The 23,935-nt window shown below is 35.9% G+C and overlaps 2 protein-coding genes and 1 long non-coding RNA gene across 4 annotated transcripts in view; 1 reads left to right on the plus strand and 2 right to left on the minus strand.

The window, feature by feature from the left end:
• LOC106666601 overlaps positions 1–23,935 on the minus strand; it is a 79,128-nt gene that overhangs the window by 16,169 nt on the left and 39,024 nt on the right. The gene's annotated exons all lie outside the window — the stretch shown is intronic.
• LOC106666602 lies at positions 616–10,354 on the plus strand. Of its 2 annotated transcripts, none has more exons than XR_002910503.1 (4): positions 616–843; positions 7,579–7,718; positions 9,464–9,543; positions 10,256–10,354. It is a non-coding gene; the product is annotated as an uncharacterized LOC106666602 (long non-coding RNA). The 2 variants fall into 2 exon arrangements; XR_001340454.2 differs by lacking the exon at positions 616–843 and adding an exon at positions 4,921–5,014.
• Positions 14,746–23,272, minus strand: LOC112127319. Its single transcript, XM_024228046.1, has 3 exons — positions 22,953–23,272; positions 19,945–20,057; positions 14,746–16,089 (listed from the first exon to the last, which is right to left on the minus strand). Exons 1-3 carry the CDS (start codon positions 22,995–22,997, stop codon positions 15,201–15,203), a joined length of 1,047 nt encoding a protein of 348 aa, XP_024083814.1. The 5' UTR covers positions 22,998–23,272; the 3' UTR covers positions 14,746–15,200.

The raw sequence follows: 23,935 nt of genomic DNA on the forward strand, positions 1-23,935 counted from the left end.
TCTGTAGAAATACGAGGTGGAACGCCTTCTCAGGGGATGCCGGATGCAATTTTTTAAAATTTCCTTTCATCTTATTGTAAGTACTATTCTGCATTTTTAAGCCGTGGCTGATTCTCTTTTCGAGGATAATCAATTTATATTTCTCTCCATGGTTTCAACACATTTTTTCTCCAGAATGGCCAGTTTTCCGATCTATTTCGCCCTGGCTTTTATTTATATTCAAATAATCATGTGAAGAATGATTCTTTCTTGGGAAATTCCCACCCTTTTGAACGCTCATTCTCTTTAATATGTTTCACCCTCTCAATATTCTTGGATTTAATTAATCATCTAATTCATCATATCGCATTAATTTTTAAAAATATTTCTACAACTAAAATCTGGCACGTGGACAGCCTCTACTTCGATTTTTACGCCTCTGTATGAATCCAGTGGCTTAGAGAAAAGTGACATCGACATTTACTTTATGATTCGGTTGATATTAAAAAAAACTTAAAAAACCCCCCATAAAATACCACTTTATTTGTTTTTCAAAACTAAATTTTTTGTGTTGAATATTCTAGAATTTCAAAAAAGCGCCAGCTGTTTTTTTACAAGTAGACTCCCGGACTGTTTCCGCGGTTAGTCGCGCACATGGCACGTCGGGTCCACTTCCCGCGTGCACTTATTTTCTCCGTCCGCACTTATTTGTAGTTTTCCTTTTGTTTAAACGTTTTTCACGAGTTTTTCTTTGATCTTCCCATTTTCCAGCTAGGTCCGTTCAGCCTTGGGCCTTGAAGGATGAAAAGAGCAACTACGGAATTACCACTCCACGTGCATCGACCTGAAGATGGAAGTATCAATGTGAGTTTTTTAAGTTTACTTTATGACCCTTCGACATTTCCGAGCTTTGGCCGATCCTTTGATAATTGAATAATTAAAATAATAATTTCCTTTATTATTTTTGACTTTTTTCCCCTTGTAAACATGTTCTGTCGTTCTAATCATTAGCCCCGATTCACCCTTCGGGCTTACGTATCCTTCAAACTGTTTGGATGAAGATATGTTTTTATTTGAGCAAAGAAAAACTGCTGCTTGCCCCATGCCAACAATAAAATTGTGTATTTTTTACTCTTCTTTTTGGTTGTTGACTTTTATATTTCTTAGGTTTCTTTCAGGAACTAGACAACCATCATACTCACGTTCTTTTTGTTGATATCGATTTCGGGGCATCACCCTTGTTTTCTTTTTGGAAATGCATGTAATCCATATCAATAAAAAGAAAACGAGGCTGATGGTTGTCTAGTGCCTGAAAAGAAACCCAAGGAATCAAATTATTTCATCATCCGAAAATACATGTGGAATCGATCAGCATTTCTTCATTTTCCAATATAGAAATTGGCGTATTATATTCACCAGACATACAGCTCTACTTAGGTTCACTTCATGAACCCATGTTTTTCTATTCGCCGTTGAAGGCAAGCAGATCTTTACTGCTGCCATTTCTTTTCTTCTGTCTTCCACAGCCCCATATCCATTTCTTGACTACTACTGTGTGTCTGTCGCGTGGCGTGTGCTTGTGTCGAACAGATATGGTACACCGACCAACATGCAATATGGCGTCGGGTGGGGTGGCTTAAGGTTACATCGCGTCGGTAGGTGTTCCCCGCATGTTTTTGACACGTAAACGTGCCACAAGGATTGTATTTTTCTTTATATTTTTAATACATGTAAAGAATCTTTTAAACAACTATTATCCCATTAAACTTAATTTTCAAAAATGCGGTTTGAATCTACTAACTTCAATCGTTGATAATCTGTAAAATTTGACTTTGGGATCCTAGTTTCGGCGGATTTTGTGCCTCTCAGTACGCCATTTTGAGTGTATAAGTCAGTTGTTCTTTCTAGCAAAGTCCAGATGTGTGGATGTGTAAAATTAAAACTTTCCACTAACATCATTAATGTACAAAAATAAATCGGCTTTTTTAAAGTATAGACTCCAGGACTGTTTCCTTAGGTTGAACCCTTTTCAAGTGTACTTCACTTCCTCCAAGCGCTGACATGAACTTAACTTCCTTAAGTTTTTCTTTCAACTTTTCTCCTCCAATATTTTCAATTTTATAACAGCCTCATGCCGGAAGAAACCAATGACTGACGAAATGCCATGAAGACTGGTCGACCGCCACATGACGGAGGTACGGATGGATATTACATTTTTTCCCTTCTATTTCCTTTGTAAAATAAGGCAGTTTTGAGTCTTGGCCCATCCTCTATAATAAACATAATAAATTAACATTGTTCTCTTCTGTTTTACCAAATTTTTCTTCTATAAAAAGTTAGTTTTACATGGATTTCATTATTACAATCATAATAGAACGTGTAAAAAAATAATTTTTCTCGGTACATTCTTACGTACATCCCTCAATCCTGTGCAAATCCCCATTTTATCCCTATCTCTTTACCTATTTATTGTAATTAATCATCTGATCACGAGTCGTGCCCGATTCTCTTTTCTGGGATAATTAACTTTTTCCTCTATGGTTTTAAATAATTTTTTGTGTGTAAAAAGGTTAGTTCCCGAAGTATTTCAGTGTACAGTTATGAAAAAAAAGAGAATCTTTTTTCCACGTATATCCCTCAGTCTCTCCCCCTCTGATATCACCCTTCATTCTTATCCCTTTATTTTAATTAACCATCTAATTCGGCATGTATTTGTCTATTCATTATATCGCATTAAATTTATACAAAATCACGTGGGCACGTGGACAGCCAGTTAGGATTTTTATTAAGTCTTCGTAGTACGTCTGACTCGGCTTTGTGAAAGCCCCCTCGACTTCCTTCCATCGGATTGATATTTAATAAAATATCACGTTATTTGATTTTCCAAGTCGAACATTTTTTATTTTCTATTAATAATTTTTATTTGGGAACATTCGAGAATTTCATAAAGGAGGGAGCTGCTGTTTTTTTACATGTAGACTCCCCGACTGTTTCCGTGGCTAGTCGGGAATATGGCTCCTCGGGAGAGGACATGCTGGCCTGCTACGTGTCCTTCGTCTCTCCGCCTACACTTATTACTTTAGTTTCTCTATCTTTTTAAACGTTTTTCCAGAGTTTTTCATTCTACATTTCAATTTTCCAACCGGTCCAAAACCTTAGCCAGTTATTACGATAAGATTAACTACCGAAATATCACGCCACGTGCTTCGACCGCCATTGACTGAAGAAGAAACAAAGCTGTAAGTTTTTTTAAATTTCCTTCAGTGACCGTAATAACAATTCGGCATTTTTGAGATTTGCTTGATTCTATTGATAATCGAATAATGAAAATAACTATTTTCCGTATTGTTCTAGACATTTTTCACCTGTAAAAAGGTTAGTTTTTCAAAGGATTCCGCCCTATTTTTATTATCTTTTGTCTAAGTTAATGTGTGCAACATAATTTTCAAGGTACCTTCTCACTCGCCCCTATAATTCTCTTCATACATTCCCATTCGCGCACGCCACAGTGATCTAAAAACAATAGATTTTTACATTTTTCCGGCCTAGATTTATTAATTAGGCAGCCATTTTTGGCCTAAAGCAAGCCCCAACGCCCGAGTGGCGACGATTCATTCTCGTCTCAGCTACAGAACGTTACACGTGTACTTCATTTTACTTATCTGCGCCGAATTGAACTTTTGTTTTAATTTTGCTTGCGTTTTTCTTTCCTCGCTTTTATTTTCTGACGGGTCAATAAAACCTTAAGCTAGGGATTAGGAAAAAAACAAGGAAACATCGTGCCATGTGCTTCGACCGCCATTGACTGAAGTGTGCCCTAATGTGAGTTTTTAAAATTTCCATAATAATCACAACAATTTTCCATTTCCTAGCTTTGCCTGATCGTAATTGATATTTAAATGATTAAAATAACCATTTTCCTATTGTTGTAGACATTTTTTCTTTTGCAAAAACGTTTGCTTTTTCGATGAACTTCTCTTAGGATTTTACAATTAAGTTTCCTCGTGTTCACTGTAATCGTCGTTCTGGTTAAAATTATTTATTTTTGAAGTTTTAGTGTGAGTTAGTTTAAAATGGTCCGACTTTGTGTCTCACACCGCCATCGTAATCTTAAACAATATGACGTTTGTCAATTATTTAGGCAGCTGATTTTTGCCTAAAGCAAGCTCCCCCCCAACGCACGAGTGGCGAACGCGTCAGTCTCGTCTCAGCTTCCAAACTTTACATGTGTACTTCCTTTTTCCATGCGCGCTGATTAGCACTTTTTCAATTTTTGAATTTTTTCTTGCTTTTTTCATTCCTCGCTTTTAAAATATTCCGGCTGGTCCATACAGCTCTGAGCCGGGAATCAGGGAAAAATAACCTACGGAACTACCATGTGTTTCGACCGCCATTGACGATGGCTGTGCCCCAATGTGAGTTTTTTAAATTTCCTTCAATAATCCTAATAATAATCAGGCGATTCTGAAGTTAAGCTAATTCNTGTGAGTTTTTTAAGTTTACTTTATGACCCTTCGACATTTCCGAGCTTTGGCCGATCCTTTGATAATTGAATAATTAAAATAATAATTTCCTTTACTGTTTTTGACATTTTTCCCTATATAAAGTCATTTTTTAAAAATCATTTTACACAGATTTTTATTATACTGTTCTTTAAGTTTTTGTGGAAAATCTTTTTTTTAATGGTAGATACTTTCACTCCCGCCCCTTAAAATTTCCTTAGTACATCCCTTGGTTTCGGCGAAATTATAATTCTTTATTTTTGTAGTTAAAAACTTGGTCCAAAATTGTGCGGAAGAGCGTTTCTCACCGCTATCGTTATCTTAAACAATAGATGGCGCGGTTTTTTTTATTGTCCCCTCCAAGGTTCATTATTTAGGCAGCCATTTTTGCCTTAAAGCAAGCCCAAATCACGCGAGTCGCGAACGCGTCAGTCTCGTCCCAGCCACCATGCCGCTTCCTTCTATTGCTTCCTTTACACCAATTTGAATTTATGCCGTCTTCAAATAGACGATGGTTCCTTGAATATTCCGAGGTAAGTTAGTCTCATTTTAAATAGATTGGCCAGGATTTTTTAATCTTCTTAGGTTAGAGATGGTTAGAGGTTACCTCGCCAGTCTTAGGTCTTTCCCAAAAGTTAAAAGAAATACTTTCACCCTCTTCATATTTCACACTATATATTTTTATTTTAATTAAAATAAAAAAATCACGTATTTCAGCCAAGTATCCGTATTATTCTTTATATGAAATTATTTTTAAAATACATATAAATAAAATCAGCCGCGTGTTGAGCCTTTGCGTTGATTTTTTCCGTACTAATTGATATCGCGGACGTTTTCTGAAAGTACCTCGTTATTTTGTTTTCTAAGGGGACTTTTTTCAATTGACTTTTGGGTGAACAGAATAGTGTTTTAATCTGTATTAATTTTTTTTTTGGGGGGGATTTTCTCGGATTTCAAAAAAAGGCCAGCTGTTTTTACATGTAGACTGCCGAACTATTTCCGCGGTTAGTCGTGAAAATGGCACCTCTGGAGCCACGTGCACTTTGTTTACTCGTCCTCCCCTATTATTTTAGTTAATTAACCAAGTTTCGTTGAGGTTTCATTTCTTAGTTTCCATTTTCCATCCGGACCGTCAGCATTGGGCCAGGTATTACGAAAAAAGTAACGAAATACCAGACAAGAAATATGCTTCGGCCAAGCTTCATTATTTAGGCAGCCTTTTTTGGCTTAAAGCAAGCCCCCCCCAACGCCCGAGTAGCGAACGCGTCATTCTTGTCTCAGCTACCGAACGTTACACGTTTTATGTATCTGCGTGATTAGTACTTTTTCTCTTTTGTATTAGTTTTTCTCGCGAGTTTCTTTCCTCGGTTTTATTTTCCGACTGATCTATAAACCATTGTGCCTGGAATGAAGAAAAAAATAACGTATGGCGATACGGATGCACGTGCTTAGACCGCCATTGACTGAAGACTGCCCCAATGTGAGTTTTTCAAATTTTCTTTAATAATCCTAATAACAATCAGGCGTTTCTGAAGTTAAACTAATTTCTTATGGTACATTCTTTCAATCTTAATCTCGCCCCCTATGTCATTTATTCGCGTTGAAATTATATTCTTATTTTTGTAGTTAAAGTAGTTTAAAATTGTGCGAAATGGCAACTCCACGGCCATCGTTATCTTAAACTATATAGATGGCGTGTTTTTTAAATTGTTCCGGCCTAAGTTCATTATTTAGGCATTCGTTTTCGGCGTAAAGCAAGCTCCCGAACGCCCGCGTGGCGAACGCGCCATTCTCGTCTCATCTGCTGAACGTTACACGTCTAAATTTCGTTTTACGTATCTGTGCTGATTTGTACTTGTTCAATTTTGTTTTAATTTTTCTCGAGGTTTTCGTTCCTCGCTTTATTTTCTGACTGACCAATAAAACCTTGAGCCTGGAACGAGGATAAAATAACGTATGGAGATAGCAGCTATTTCTGCTTCGACCGCCATGGACTGAAGACTGCCCCAACGTGAGTTTTTTTAAATTTCCTTTAATAATTCTAATAACAATCAGGCGCTTCTGAAGTTAAACTAATTCTATTGGTCATTGAGTAGTCGAAGTAACAATTTTCCCTATTATTATAGACATTTTTTCTCTTAAAAAGGTTAATTTTTTCGGTGAAATTTGGCCTAGATTTTATTATTACGTCAAAGATTTGTGTGTAAAAGGTTTTTCTTACGTATGGCAACATCACGGCCATCGTTTTCTTAAACGATAGATGGCGTTTTTTTTATTGTTCCGGCCTATGTTCATTATTAAGGCAGCTGTTTTCCGCCTAAAGCAAGCTCCCCTCCCCCGCGTGGCGAACGCGTCAGTCTCGTCTCAGCTACAGAAGGTTACACGTGCAAATTTCTTTTTACGTATCTGCTGATCTGTACTTTTTCTCTTTTGTTTTAATTTTTCTCGAGGTTTTCTTTCCTCGCTTTATTTTCTTGACTGGCCAATAAAACCTTGGTCGTGGAACGAGGAAAAAAATATCGTAAGAGATAGCAGCCATTTCTGCTTCGACCGCCATCAAATGAAGTCTTCCCCAATGTGAGTTTTTTTAAATTTCCTTTAATAATCCCAATAACAATCAATCATTTCTGAAGTTAAACTAATTCTATTGGTCATTGAGCAGTCAAAATATCAATTTTCCCTATTATTATAGACATTTTTTCTCCTAAAAAGGTTAATTTTTTTTGGTGAAATTTGTCCCAGGTTTTATTATTCCGTTAAGTTTTATGTGTGTAAAAACGTTTTATTATGGTACATTTTTTCAATCTTAATCTCGCCCCTATGTCATTTATTCGCGTTGAAATTATATCTTTATTTTTGTAGTTAACGTGGTTTAAAATTATGCGAAATGGCAACTCCACGGCCATCTTAAATCGTAAAAGATAGATGGCGTGTTTTTTAAATTGTTCCGGCCTATGTACATTATTAAGGCAGCTGTTTTCCGCCTAAAGCAAGCTCCCCTCCCCCGCGTGGCGAACGCGTCAGTCTCGTCTCAGCTACAGAACGTTACACGTTTTACGTATCTGCGCTGATTTGTACTTTTTCTGTTTTGTTTCAGTTTTTATCGAGTTTTCTTTCCTCGCTTTTATTTTGTGACTGGTCAATAAAACCTTGAGCCTGGAGCTAGGAAACAACGTATGGAGATAGCAGCCATTTCTGCTTCGAGCGCGCCATTGACTTAAGACAAGAAACAGAAATGTAAGTTCATTAAATTTCCTTTACTGACGATTCGTTATTTTTTTATGTTTGGTTGATTTGATTTGTATAGTGTTCATAATGGCATCATAATAATGTTTGGGTTGATCCTATTGATATTTGAATAATTTAAATAACAATTTCCCTTAGTGTTATAGAAATTTTTTTCCTGTAAAAAGGTTAGTTTTTCGAATGATTTCGCGTAAATAAACCATTTTATCCGATTAATGCTTTAGTTTGTCTTCTCGCCCCTACATCCTTTATTACCGTCGAAATTTTTGGAAATTTCTTATTTCTTTTAGTTTTTTTAATGGAGCTGAAGTTAATAATATAAAACTATGTCCAACGTGTCTTTCACGGCGACCATTATTTCAAATACAACAATTTTTAAATTGCCCCACTCCCAGGTCCATTATATTAGTCGGCCATTTTTAAGCCCCGCGTACAGTCACACAACGTGTATCACAATAACGTATCACGCGCGCAACGCCTCTTTTGTTCTTAATGCACTATTTTGAGCAAAACTGTGTAATAAATTGTTAGTTAAATTGATTATATCAAAAAATGAGATTCTGGTGTTTTGATCGATTTTTTACCAAACCATTAAAATTATTAAAAAAAAAAAACTAATAAATTTTTGATCTTGGTTAATTTGGTTTATATTAAAATAAGCATGTTGTAATTAATATAACGACAATAATAAATGTAGTTTGAAATAAAAATATGTGTCCCGTTCTACGACTTCTATCTTCGACTGTACTCGATGCGACCCGACGAAAATCTGGACAGTGGGGATCGCAGAGCGTAGAGTAGGGTAGAGTGGCATTGCATCGGGCAGATATGCACGGGGGTAATACAGTCTTATGGAAAAATGAACTTCGGATTTGTGTCGGGTAGCATCGGGTTGCGTCGCATGGTGTTACATCGGGTAAGTGTGTTCCCGGCTTCGCGAAAGACAAGCCTGTGCTTTGGAATCGTTACAGCTACGGGTCGTTTACACGTGTACTTCATTTTTCCATCCGCACTGATTTGTTCTCGTCTCTTTTTTAATTATTCATGCATTTTTATTTCCTTTCAACGTTTCCGACCGTACGGCCTTGAGCCGCCGCTGGGAGTTAAGAAAAAATAACCTTCCCTATTATCAAGCCACGTGCTTCAACCGCCATTGACTGAAGACTTCATACTGAAAGTGTTTTAAATTTTTCTTTAACGATCATAATCATATCAATTCTGCATTTTTGAACTTAGGCTGATCTATTCATATTTGAATAATTAAAATCAATAATTTTCCCTATTGTTTTTGCAATTTTTCTCTTGGAAGAATTCCTTCACTCGTTCTGTCCCCCTTCTACTATTTTTACTTAAACCCCCCTCTACATGTCCTTATTTTTTAATTAATCATCTATTTCGGTATGTACACGAACGTTCATGGCACAGTATGAAGGCCAACCCTGCTTTGGAGGAAGGAATTGTGCCTTTTCACGGTGAAGTAGATTTTCTGTAAATTACCACGTTAATTTCGTAGATATTTTTTCAAGTTTTGAGTATTTTAGTATTTATTAAAAAAAAACAGCTGGTCTAAGATTTTAGAATCTTAGACCAGCTGTTTTTTTTTACAAGTAGGCTCTCGCACTGTCACGCTCGCGCGTATACTTCGCTTCTCAGCTCGTACTTATTTTTTTACCTTTATCTCTTAATTTTTTTTTTAAATCTTCTCAATTCCTCTCATATTTCCATGTTTGTTACAGCCTCTCGCCAGAAAAAAACCGAGATCCTGCTGCCAAGTCCACCGCCGCACGCCTGTTCGATGAATGCCAGTAGTTGACTTGTGAGTTTATTAATTTTTTTCTTTTTAAGATTAAAACACTTCGACTTGTGAGTTTATTAATTTTTTTTCTTTTTAAGATTAAAACACTTTGACTTGTGAGTTTATTAATTTTTTTCTTTTTAAGATTAAAACTACTTTAATTCCATGTTTTTACATATTTTCTTTAAAAACGTTTAAATATTAGAAAAGACGATTAATATTTTAAGGATAGCACGTGTTTTAAGTCCGGGCGTAAGTTAGTTGTCCCGCCGGCCGTACGTACTCGCGCAGTGACTTCGATTCACCCTCCAATCTTCTAAAGCACCCCCCCACGTCTTATTTTCTTACGTTTCACCTCTTTATTTTACGTCAAGTAGATAAATTATCTGTTATCTCGCAATTCGCATTAAGTAATTATTCTTCGGACCGATGGGATCTTGTTGGCGATTGGCTCAGCGCTACCCAAAATTTTCTTAGCTTTCTGCTAACTTTTCTTTCTTCTTTTGGATAAATTAAATAATAATTTCAATCATTTATATCGTTTCTTTGGGATGTCTGTTAAAATATCAAAAAGGGACCAGCAAATTTTTATATGTGAACTCTAGGGCTGTTGCCGAATTTATGCGAGAACACTTTTCTACCTCGTTCGTTTGTTTCTACGCTTATTTATACTTGATCTCTTTTCAGTTAAAAAAAATTCTTTTCTCCGCTCATATTTTGTCGTTTCTTATAGGGTGGTAGCGGGAATAAAGAAGAAATGAGTGCGTCGTGCTTTGCTGAAATATGAAGTGACTTCGACTGCCACATGACTGCGTGGGATGCCGCAGATAAGTTTTTATACACATTTCTTTATCATCTTCATAGAGTAGTAAGGCATTTCTGTGATTACTGGAATGACAAATTTAACAAGTTTCATATTTTTTCAACACTTTCCAATTCAAAAATATTATAATTTCAAATCATCCCACCCCTAGATTAAATATATTTACTGTATTTACATATTTTACTTTACATACCATTTTTTAATCGTTTAATTTTTTATGAGGAAACTCACTATTTTTTACGCACTCTCTTCGCACTGTGTATTAACATACTTTACATTTTTTATTATTTGATTTACTTAAGAGGAAACTCACTATTTCTCACGCACTCTCTTCCCACTGTATTAACATATTTTACAATTTTTTTACAATTATTTATTTTTTTCTAAAGGAACTCCCTATTTCTCATTTATCTACTCTTCGCGTCTTTCATCTCCTCTTTACCCCTCTCTTTTCCTTCTTCGAACCCCTCTTCTTCCCCTTCTTCGAACGTCTCTTTTCCCCTCTCTTAATCCCTCTTTGCCCTCTCTACCGTCTCTTTCTGCACCTTCATTTCCTCTCTCCTCCTTCCCCTTCTCCAATTTTCCCCCTTATCGCTCTCTCTTTAATTTTTTTAAAAAATTTAATCATCTATTTCAGTGCATTGCATAATAATTCTAACACATTTCTTTTGCGATTGTTTATATAAGCCTGTTTGGCGTGAAATTTTTGGATAATCCATTACCCAGTTAATTACTTTAAACCCAAGTTTACCCACCAAAATGTACCCAGACGTTTTTTTATACCAGGGGCTCTTACGATTTCCTCAACACTGAAGATAAATCCGTCAACAAGCGATAATTCATCGGAATTTCTCCCCCTGGCCTAGCCCGTTAACGACAGCTGACAACCGTATTTCTTAAACATATAAATTGCGGCTATGAAATATCGGCCCGCTTTTGAAAAGTGCCTGCTATTTTCATTCGGTAATCCGGATTCCCCTGGATTAATTCGTCAATCAAATCAACCCGCTGGGATATATGCTCCTTCCCTTATGCTTGATTAATGAATCAGGTGTTATTTGGTTATTTTTATGATTTAAATGAGTACAAAAAGGGAAAAATGCTCCTCCTATGCCTTTTTCCCCAGCTTACAATAAAAACAACCAACTGATTTTTGATGCAATTTGTCGTTTTCAGTTGTGTTGTACATTCATGAAAGCTTGAACATTTTTGTTAGTATTACATATGATGTTTTATCGTCGTCTTTTCTTGTTATCGTACACGTATCTTCTTGTGCTGTATCATTATGCAGAATAAGAGTTTTTACACAACTTTTAAATTAAATTTTTTATCGTGCCTTATGGACGCCATCGTTGTCTTGTAGGTTGCTTTCTTTCGAGTTTACAGTATGAAGGTTTTTGCTGTGATTTTATTTCATTCATGTTTTATTCAATCCTCTGATAGTCACTCTTTTTGATATTGTGTTTTGTCACTTTTTGCATGGTGTCCCACACTTAAAGGGGATGTTCCAAGTTTTTCTTTATGGTAACCTCTACTTGGCTGTGCTTTTTATGATCTTTAACTATCCATGGGGAATCTGTCTGTTCTTAACTTTTAACAGATCCCACCCTTTAAATCTTGCTTAGAACCCAGCCAGCCTGGAGTTCCGCCCGATTGTTGGAGCACAAAGAAGCTAATCCTTTCTGAATTATTTTTCCTTGTTCCAGCTTTTGTAAATCATAAAGGAGTAGCCTCTTGTCTTTTCCAATACATCGTCCTATAAGTCGAAATAACGATTTTTTTGTTTACTCTTCAAGAATATTTTAGATTTTTTCTGGGTGCACATTTTCCTAAATCTTCATCAACTGTTTTTCCCCCCACATTGGCATTATTTCAGGCAAAACTACTGCTCCACAATTAAAATTCTTAAGCCATTTTATTACGCCCTCCGCTTTTCATTTTTCTCATACGACTTTCCTTCATCATTGCTTAACATTGTGCTTGGGTGTGAGAGCGGGTAGCTCCTTCTTTTCTTAAATCATTTTTAAGACTCAATTCCCCCAGTCAGTATACTTTGGCAGATTTTTTCCTGATTCCACGAGTCTTTTTTTTCCTACATTGAGTTTAACCTTTCATCGGCTACCTGTCATCTGTGTTGCCATTGTGAATACCTCAGTTGGTATTCGAGGTATATTTGGTATATTTATTACTCAGTTGGTATATTTATTCGAGGGGGCGTCGGTGGTCGCAACGGTTTAGGCGTTGACACGGCGCTCATCACTGTAAGGTGAAGGTCCCGTGTTCGAATCCAGCGGCCCTGCATTCGAACTCTCGACATATTTACAAATACAACATATTTTTCAAAAACACCGGCACCCCGACGGTTGATATAACCTCTGCTGTTGCGAACCCTCGTAAAAAAACTATGATTCGATCAGTTGGTATTCTCCCTTTATTTCTTAAAGAGATTCGAGAGTTTTCTCTGGGTTGTATCCTAATCGACCAAGCTTTGAATTAAGCCGTTTTCTTTTGCTTTAAAATTGAGGTCATGAACATTGGGTTAGTCTCAGAGGTTTTCCATCCCGTCCTTTAGTGCGACTTTTATAGCAATATTTAATATTTTGCCTGTCTCTTTCCCAATGTATGTGAATGTGGTTTAGGTTTGTATTTGAATTTGTTAAATTAGAGTTGTACAATAATTTAACTAATACTACTAACAGTACTAAATTAGGTACTGTTATTTTTAATTACATTTATACTTTTTGTCCCGATTGTTTATGTTTACACTGCTTCAGTTTTACTGGTTGGAGCCGATTTCTTTGATTTTTTAAGCTTTTTATAATCTTTCGATTACATTTTGTTATTCCAAGGTTGACTTGCGTATTTAATTGTATTTTTTACTTTTGGGAGTTTTCTGTTGTGTGAATTTGACCTGGTTTGAAGTACGTCACCAAATCCAACCAGGTAGAAATTTTTTTTTGAATTTTTTTGAAGTGCATGGCTCAAGTTTTAAGTACTTTGTCAATACATTTATATATGAGGGTAAGTCTGCTTGGTGTTGTTTTTCATAGCATTCTTAAAACTTTTATTGCTAACAACAAATTGTACAATTATAAATTTCCAGTCTACGGATTATTACTTGCATTGGTTGTAACGATTGTGTTATAATTGCTAAATTTTTTATTTTCCTTTATTATCTATAGTTCTTTGTAGTATGGCTACTTATTGTGTTGATTGACGCCAATCTTTTTACTTTGGGAACCTGTGGTGGAATGCTGATATGAACTGTTTTGGTGAATATCTCGAGTCCTTTTTTTTCCTTCTGCTTTGTAGTTTTAAAGCGTGGCGTGATTGACCCCCCCAGTCTTTTCAGATGTCCATTGGGTTTTCAGTGCAGTCGTGCAACCTGTTGGTTTTTTTTTTTGCTTAAACCTTTGGTGGAATACTGTTGTCAATATTTTATTGAATCTATCTATTTTCTTTTGATGCATTTGTGTCAATTTAGTGAATCTGTGGAGTTCTTTTATTTTCTTTGCTCGTATGCTGTTTTCAGTGCATTTTAAGATACTTCCTGTGTTGCGATTGATGCCAATGTTGCAATCTGCATATTTATTCTATCTGCTCGTTTTCTCTGGCGGAATGTTCTCATCAAGTATTTTAGTAAATCTGTCATTTTCTTTTCTGTAGCTTCTTTGGATTTTAAAGCACAAACTGTGTTGTGATTGATGCCAATGTTACAATGTGCATATTTATTCTTTTGATTTCTTACTCGTCATCTAAGGACATCCAGTTGTTAATTTTCCGTCATGTTCGACTTTCTGTGAACTCTGAACTATGTGGCATGTGTTTTGGTTTTCTTACATCTTTGTATTGCATCCAACGCCGCAACTGTGTAAACTTCCGATATAAGGATGTTGGTGTCCTGCAAAATTACATCCTAACCCATAGGACTATTTTAATGCCCTATTATAACCTGGTTATCAATCCCGTTAATTTTACGTGGGTCAACAAGTTATGTTGGAATTTGCCATAGCTTCCTTAGTCTAAGGGATTTTAAGGAGAACTCTGTTAATTATAAAAAGTGATGTTGAATTGGTAGGCAGATACTGGCCTGGTTTTCTGAATCAAGCTTTGGTTCAAATGGAAAACGGCTGGAATAATTACTTTTGAGTACAAGGTTATCTCCCAATATGGTATGAGTCATTAAAGTAAGTTAGCGTGAAAACCATTACCTAAAACATGCCATTAACTGTCATAATAACAGGCGGTGAGGTCGTGATAATTGTGCAAATGCACGGTTTTATTATCCTGAAAGTCGTTTTAGACACTTGATAACGTGATGCCCGTACTGCACAATATTGAACGGATATTTCAAAGGAATATACATAATTGGATTTTGTAGTCTTAAAAAAGAAAAAATATCGGGTTTTTAATATTGTATTTGAAATTTATCTGATACATTTTTTGGAACATTCAATGAAGCAGTATTCAGCATTCCCCTTCTATCGTGATAAGTCTTTTCGATATTTCAATGTTCATTAATGTAATAATCAATAATTTTTAATAGGCTTTACCTAAGTAAAGTATGATATTTTTAAATTAATGTTTAGCACTGCTACTATTAAGTAATTTATCCATTGTTCTATTTTTTGGGCAAAAGGAATGTGTTGGTTCGGTCTTTGGTTAAAATGTAAGAAGGTATATGGAGAATTTGTCAAATTATTTTCTTTCTTTTATAAACGCTTTACTAAACCACCGGATTTTGGTTCAGTAGTTTTTTACGATATCGATGCCAATTAGGATATTCAAGAAAAGAGACCAAATTTCGACGGTCTAAACAGGCTGTTAATGCACAAAAATCTCTTTTGTTGTGTTGTTATGCTCGCGTGAATAATCTGTAGTTTTGGTAGAAGGGCTGGAGATATGGGAAGATGAACTGAGGAACGAAGACAGGACAATCTGGTCTGAAAAAAATTGCAAGTCCTTCCTGTTTCGATACGCCCCCGTTCGGAAAAACCCAGCTGTCACTGTATTGGGTAGGAAACGGACTTTGTTTGTTAAGCAAGCCAATCGGATCGATGACAGGAACTTGGCTCGAAGGCTCGTTTAAGTTGACTCGTTGAGACTGTAGGCCACCAGGCGGAAAAGAAACCCGGTCCTTTTGCTTTTTATAGGCAATACCTTCACCATGTTTAACCTGGCAATCTTCACATTTTAAGGCCGAACTTTGTTTATCCCAATTTGAGGAAACTGCACTTTCTTTCTTTTCCTCCGTATTAGAACTTACATTGATCCTAGTATCGTAAGAGGGTCCATCGTACCTTTCTTGAATATCTTTGTTGTTCGGACCTTCTTGAGAAGTAGCACTTAAAAACTGGGCAGTTTCTGCGTCTTTTTTCGACCCCTGAATCGAATCAGTCCTATTCGCCGATTTAGTTTTATTCACTTGAACCTGTGCCACAAGCACAGAGACCAACAAAAATTCATCGCTTTCCTTGTCAATCTTTGCAGGCATTCCATCAGTCAGGTTAAAAACAATCTCCAACCGTGGTTTACCATCGTCGAAATTTTCACCATCATTTTCAGTATTAATATGGAAATCTTCCAAACGGAAACTGCTGTTATTTAACGCTGAAGCGATGCTATAGTCGATAAGGTTCTTGATTAGGGGGGTGCTCAGCTTCAGATGCGCGCTGTTGAGGTTCACAATTAAACGGCTGATGTTTGCTCTGGAAGGGTCGCTCGAACTCGTTGAAAATAGGTTTCTGCAAAAAAATAATAACTATAAATGTACTTATTGAAGAATGTATAACGTATGGCCAGAAGGTAAAAATCGTGTTGATATCTCGTTATGTATATACTTTGTATGTTTGAATACCTCTAAATTTTAGAAAATACTTAGGTTGAAAAGGTATTCGTCAAGAAATTTTCAAATCGAGCTGTCGAATGTGGGAAATTCGTTTCAAACTTACATAGTTTGTTCAATGTTGTCCGGACTTAGTTTGAAAATTGACACGACTCGCTGAATTCAAAGTTTCAGATACTACCAACTTGGCTCTAGTTTTAGACAACCACTTCATTCCGAGCATTGAAGGAAACTAAATTCACACCTTAAAACTGAAAAAAGAAAAATAATTAACGTTCCATCTCAGTAGGAATTTCGTTTCTCCAATATTTTCAATCTTCCCAATTTGATTGAATTTTGCGATTTAACAAGATGAACAAGAATTTAATTAATTCACCGGGTCCAAGGGATTTATTTTAATTTCCACTCACTGCTTATGTAATTATGTTCCCCTTCATTTTCCTAGTATTTAAGTGGAAATTTTTTTGTTAATTAATAAACGCTATTTAAAAGCTTTTCTTTAGGATTTTGGTGGCCAACCTCTGATAGGCAATATAAAAGAATGCTTATGTAATTTCTTTAATTGCAGCGTGAATTGAAATAGGGTTATATTTGATTGCTAGAATGAACGGTCAGGTCTAAAAGAGAAGATTTTTCCATAAAAAGAACGTTCTTTCAATGACAATCATAAATATTACCAAGCCTGATTTCAGCTTGCCTTAAAGGCGTGCAAATAATTCAAAAATTACATCACTGCTTTGTAACAAAATGTTTTTGTAGAATAGAAGAGAGTGAAGCGGATTGCCCTATCCCAAGGAAAATTGACCGTACCACAGCTGAACGTGGGCCCTACTATCTTGGGGATTAAATATTTTAACTAACGCAACCGTGCTTCTCTTCGTCTTGCCTATTCTACAGCTTCAAGGGTTGAGAAAACGTTTCCTTATACCATTTTAGGGTTTTTACTCATTTTACTGAGGAAAATGCGGCGTAGAAATAGTTTTAACCTGTTTTTGCTTTATAATCAAAACAATTAAGTAGTCAACATTAAATCATGCTTTCTTTGACACTGGGACGTATGTATGATCGTTTAACTAACTTTCGAGGATTTCTTTCATAACACTTCATCTGTATATTGCGATTTGAAAAGGAGTAAATAATTATAAACTTTCACTTTCGTTTTGTAATCAAAACAGTTGATGGAACAGTTGATAGAAGGTTATGATTTTTTTTTGGCACTTCCTGATTTTTTTTACTGTTATTGCAACGTATGTACATTAAAAAAAACTGGAAGGACATGATTCATGATACATAATCTATATTGCGATCTAAAAAGTAGGAGGTAATGATTAAAAGTTGGTGGTACAGTCGAAACTAGGTCATGGATTTTTTTTTTATACCTTTTGGGAGTATGATTCTTAAATTAGCTTTTAGGCTTAATAAAGGACCTCATATTCTCATTGATTGTTTCTTAAAGTTTAATACACACGAATAAAGCTAATATCGCAATCACTATTGAACCGGGTAAGAATTCCAATAGAAGAATTCGAGCCAGGCCAATTGAATTCTTTTCCGGCATCTTCCACCGGTGATATTAATAAAGTTTTTCTGATTCATCCTAGCCCTCGAGCACATAAAATAAAATCGAATTTCTTACTTTGCAAACTGACTCGATGCATTAGCAAAAGATTGCATTTATACTGTAGAGGTCGACGTTTTTAACGCTTCAATATTTAATGTATTCATATATTCAAGGATTATTCAATCAAAAAATATATTTTAAACGTTTTAATGTGTGGGATGAAGTGTGAGTGAAGAGGCTCGTGTCAGAAGTTTCATTCACGGCCCGATGCCTCCCTTTGTTCTCAAACGCTTTCATGCTTTACGCCCACGCCAGTCACGTCAGTCTAGCTCCAGAAATAAATTATGAAACATACTTCAAGCCGATTAATAATTAATTTAAAGGTCTTTTATTAAAGAGAGGACGATAGTTAATTAAATCAAATTAGTATGATAATAACGAAAGTTGACAATGATGGAACGTTTCATCCCTCAACTAAGTTCTAAACATTGTAGTGAACGAGTGGAGTGGATTATGAAGTCAGTGTTTTTTATTACGTCAAAAGGACCATTAAGAATCATTCTTAGGTTTTTGGATTACAGACATTAGATATGGGCTGTAATGTTCGGTTGAGCCCCAAACTTCCAGTCATTAGGTCCGTAGTCGTTTTGTATATGGTAATTTCGTTGTTAATGGGTATGTGGGATGGTTCATGTCTTGTTTCAAGCGAGTGGGTTCCAGGTGCGAAAGTTTTACACATTTTGCTGGACCACTCTTCTTTACATAAGGAATCATTGTGAGTCAAATAAACCATAAATACAAACAAGAGCCTTGCTGCAGAAACCTTGAAAAAATCCATAGATGCTACATTTTTAAAAATTAGATTTTTCACTAGTTTTGTAGCATGCTTGTAATGAGATCAAATTTTTCGTTTTATTATTACATTTCCTTCCATCTTATCCACTGATCGGCCATACACTTAACCTTAAAAAGAAAAATAGACGTCAATATCTCTTGGTCATGTGTTGTTTATTATTTTTCACGGATGAGGATGTTCAGAAAACCAAAATGTTTTTTTGTTCTGCTATTGTCGTTTTTGGCCGTTTGTGGTCTTTTATTTAACCCCGTTCCATGTAATCCACTGATGGCCATATACAACAAGTAAATAGTTGTACTCAATTATCACTTATCATGTATTATATATTATTTTCCATGGAGGGCTTTTAGTTCAGAAAACCAAAATGCTTTTTTTTTTTATCCATTGTCTTTTATGGTCTTTTATTTCACCTACTTTCATTTAATCCACTAACGGCTACCTTAACAAACAAATAGGTCTCCTCATTTTTGTCTTGCCGTGTTATCTATTCCATGGATGATTTTATTAAATTCATTGTCTTTTACGGTTTTAATATCGAATGTTTTACGACTGTCAAATTGTTGTTTCTTTTGATCAGGCGTGATCCCAGTGTTTATCTATGTAGGAATAGATTTTCCATGAATCCATTTTCATAATAATCATAATGCATGATAGTTATGCCACATGTTATGAGACATAATTATGTCACCTTGGAGTTGCAGCTAAAGAGCAGGGACCCCCACAAACAGTCAGATTTTTCTGTAAAAGTTTCCTTTACACGTTTATTGTCCTATAGTCAAGGAGTATTAATCGTTTTCCATGTTTGGTGGTTGCCTGGATGGTATGAATTTTAGTTATGCAAGGTCAACTTGTGTAATTAATTATCTTTTATGACCTATTGTGAAAAACTCTGCGAACTTTTGTTGGAATGTTTATAATCTTTTGATCAGTTATTACAATTCTTTCTGCATGGTTTCTGGTATTTTCTACCTAGTTCATTTTGATCTTCTTATTCTCGCTGTTCCGGCCTGTCAATGAGTAGAAATTTCGACATCCCAGGTTGGATTTTTTCTCAATTCGATTATTGCTTTGTACATTGGTGAAAGGTGGAAAGTTTGTATCTGTGCTACGTTTCTGTCGTCTTGATTTTTCTTATCTTCTTATCGTTTGCTGGTTCAGTTTTGCAGTTTTGGCTCATATATTTACAACAGTTGGCTTTCGTTTCGTATGTTTCGACTATCATCAGCGATTAGCGCGTCAACTAATAGCAATCGTGATAGAATGGTTTGTGAAGGGTTAGATGATGATTGTATCTGTTTTCAGTTTAACAAAAGAAAAATGTAAAGGCTGTAAATTACCCCAACGGTGTACTTTCTAGGGCTGCTCCCTCGGCGTGATCACCAGTCCACTCTTGCGGATGTACCAGCCCCAAAGACATTAAAAAGCACAGCAAATAAAGATCCATGCCGAACTGGAAAACAGAACATTTCAATGAGGTGATGTGCCAAATATTATCTGCCTTTTAGGCAGAGATATCTTCATTGTTAGTTTTCCTCTCTAAAAATGAAAACAAAGGATTTGTAAATTCCATCACCATCGTTTTAACGGAACGAAGAAACCAAGGGCACTATCCAGTGGATCTGCGGTGCGTCATCTATCCTTCTAGAGTCAGGCCCGTTAGCTTTCCTTTTACAGTGTGGGTACATTTATGTCCTACTGATATGTTGTCCAGTAGTCAAGTTTATAAGCGGTCGTCTGTTCAGTTTTTGTGTGTCATCCTTTCAGATATGAATGAAGGTTTCGGTGGAGTAGTCATCCCTTTCTTTGGCAAGTACCAGGATGGGAAGGAGTATACGTATAGTGGACCCAGGAATACCCTGTGGAAGGGGGGTATTCCCAACCCAAACTCTGTGCTCATTTGAGGATCAGATCGTGTGTAAAATGTAAGGTTTCCATGAGTTTCCAGAATCTGTTGCCATAATCGTTGAATCAAATGATCCACATCAGAATAGCTTTCTAGCACTTTCTTTTGTTCCGAGTTTGTATACTAATGATTTGTTGTCTAGTAGTAATTAAGTGTGCGAGATCTGATGGGTAAAGATGAACTGCTTCTCGGTCATCACAAACCAGAGAGACCTGCTACATTGGAAGCAGTTATATTTTGGTCGTGGTATTGGTCTAAATTGATAGTTTGCTATTAGTAAATGTAAGTGTAGGCGAGCTGTGAGCAGTTGATCATAAGTGTATATTAGATTGTCCCGGGACACTAAGGAAAATCGGCCTATAGATTCAAACCCCCCTACTTAAGGATGAGAAAGTTAAAATTGTCCAAAGTAAACCCCGATGACAGACTTGTCTTTGATGCCCTAGGCCTATTCCCCGCAATGATATACTTCCAAACGATTGATAGTCGAATTTGGCAACGCTGAACAGCAATTAAATGCGAAATCCTAATTTGTCTGGGTTCTTGGTCTAGTAGCTTACGTTACCAACATTGGAAGGTTTCTGATTGTTTATTTCTAGTTTTTTTGGACGTTTGTCCTTGTCGGTTATTCTCTTCCACAGTTCGTATAGTTTCAAATGTTTATTTTGTCTTTTATTAAGTTGTGGAATGGCTGAAAAATGCTGAACGGTGGCTTTAGTCAAAGCGCCGAACCAATGTGGTTGTTTCTTATCGTCTTGGTCAGCTTACTCTTGGTGTTTTGCTCTATCAGACGCATTTCCCCACCAAATTTCTGTATTATTTTTCTTATGGAATTCATTTTGTACGTTGGTGAAAGGTGGAAGGTGTGTGTCACTTCATTCATCTATTCGATTAAATGATTCATGCTGTTATGATTTCTATTGCCCATACGGTTTATTTATCAAAACGGCAAAAAATCTGTAAACATGTTCCTTTTGTTCCAGTCGGTTATTGCGTTCATCGGTTCTTTTTCAATTTATCTTTGCTATGTTTTGCCGTTGGGTTTTAGCAAGATAAAAGTTATAGTGCAATTTAATGCTTATTATTTTCTTAAATAGGATAATTGATTTATACGTGTACTTCGTCCCAATGTGTAGTACACTAGTATTAGTACGTTTATTTCTTGTGTATTCAACCATGGATTGGGTTGCAGATGCCATAGTCATCACGTTTGAACCTTGTCTTAGGCGTTTAAAAAACAAATGTTAAACATTCTCAATTAACCGCCTGATTTGGTTTGAAGTGGTTATTCCGACTCGCCCCTTGCTTTTCCCCCGTCACTTATTCAACTCGATTGTACTTTCTGGCTCATTTACTCCATTTAGACGGGGACAAATTCGTTTGTTTCTCACAATCTTTATTACCATTGCGTTTGTTGTCTTTTAACGAAACCTACCCCAACCCAACCGAACCTAAACCAACCCCTAACCCAAATTGCATTATTACTTCAATAATAAGCCCCTTGTCTGTAATTTTGTTTACATTTAAATATATTTCTTAAATAGAAAACACAATGATTTAAATTAAGATTTTCATTGTTTGATTTCATTATAAAACACAATTGGAAGGCGATGGAACATTCTTAAGAGTTCTCTCAACCTAACTCAACCCCAAACAATCCAACCAACCCAGCCCAACTCAACCCTACCCTATTTAATGTTCATCTTAGCCAAATTTAATCTAAGGCTAACCTATTTACAACCAGCCCAACTCTAACCCAAACAAAGCGCATTATTTACCTCAATAATACTACAAAATAATGAGCCCCTTGCCTGCAATTTTGTTTATTTTTAAGGCGATGTTCGAAAATGGAATTCAAACCGATTTAAAGTAAGATTATCTCTTTGATTTTATTATTAAAAAAAAAACAAAAAAACGATGAAACGTATCTCTCCGTCACTAACTCAACCTAACCCAACCCTGATAACTAACCTTCACACTGATCCTAACATCAATTTAACCTTACCTACCTTAACAGTTTCTTAACCGACGTTCAAATGTAAGTATGCTCGTATTGTTAAATCGATCGAGAGCAAAATTAACTTGATCCCCACTCCACTGATGTTGTGCCATTAGAAAGCTATTTTCGACCATTTAAGGAACAAAACTTAAATTGGTTGAGATTCAAAATCAGCGGCAATTCAAATGTTTTATGGATTTCCAATTAAAATAAAAGCGCTAAAATGCTAAATTTAACAATTTGAATTAACGGTTTTCATACTAACAGAGCTTATGCTTATGCTATAAGGTCGTATATTTTGTTAAATATTGAATCGATTGAGAGAAAATTGAACTTCCCTCCTCCACACCGATGTTTTTCACACATAATCAGAACCTTTTGTTCCTGAGTTTTTAATTTAATTAATTGCCGACATAAAAGCCACAAAATATAAGTTAACTCACAATAATCGCCTCGGGACGAGTCAAATAGTTTAAATGGGGAACCATGTGGATACTTCGACGTTTGGCTGAAGACTAGGGTCGGATCGCTCGGCGAGAAAACAGGTTGAACCGCTTCGTGCGAACACACCCGGTAATCCTTGGGGAAAAAAGAACCAGTTCGAATGAGTCGTTAATTACTATCCGGCAATAAATGCCGACGCAAGGTTCATTCAAAAGAAGGGCATTTTTCATTAGCATCTTATTCATGTTCCCACCCATTCGTACTATCGGTTTTCAGCGTTTTTAATGCGATCAAATCACATTTAGTTTATTATACAATAGATGGTTACGGACAATTGCGAAATCATTTTGATTGTTTTAAAGGAATTTCATACTTGCGAGTGTTTTTATATCACTGATAGATTGTGTTGTATATCTCCAAGCATGTTCTAGTCTGTCATAAATTCTGAATGGTCGTATACACATTCTGGGAATATTTATTAAACTAATGGGTCACAACTGCAATGCCAACAAGAAATAATGTCCACTTTGTATATGAGGTTTTTTCTGATAAGGATTACCTGATTTTTTTTTGGTAATTTATGCCTAGGTTTGTTTATCCCAAGGTACTTTCTAGTTTAATTTTCTAGCATCCATAGTGGCCAATTTTTAACTATAAAATTTTTGATATATGACAGGATAATTTCGCAAAAATGGTGTGAGAGGTTTCTACTGTGCTACAGCGGTTTTGATTGATAGATTAAGAATTCAGCATTGTCTTATAATAGGTCCTATAATATATTCCAGTAAGATATTCTGTACCAGAACTAAACTGGTCTTAGTCCAACGAGAAAATGTGATATGGCTGCATTTCGTCCACGGTTGTGTTGTACGTCTCCAAGCATGTTAGCTAACAAGCAATATACCAATATAGTCCATCAGTTATAAGTCAGAATAGTCTCATACACAAACCCCAGTCTCTATACTAAACGGTTCTTTTGGTA

The sequence above is a fragment of the Cimex lectularius genome, unplaced genomic scaffold (assembly GCF_000648675.2).
Source record: "Cimex lectularius strain Harlan isolate CLEC.00 unplaced genomic scaffold, Clec_2.1 scaffold173, whole genome shotgun sequence".
Classification (NCBI taxonomy): domain Eukaryota; kingdom Metazoa; phylum Arthropoda; class Insecta; order Hemiptera; family Cimicidae; genus Cimex; species Cimex lectularius.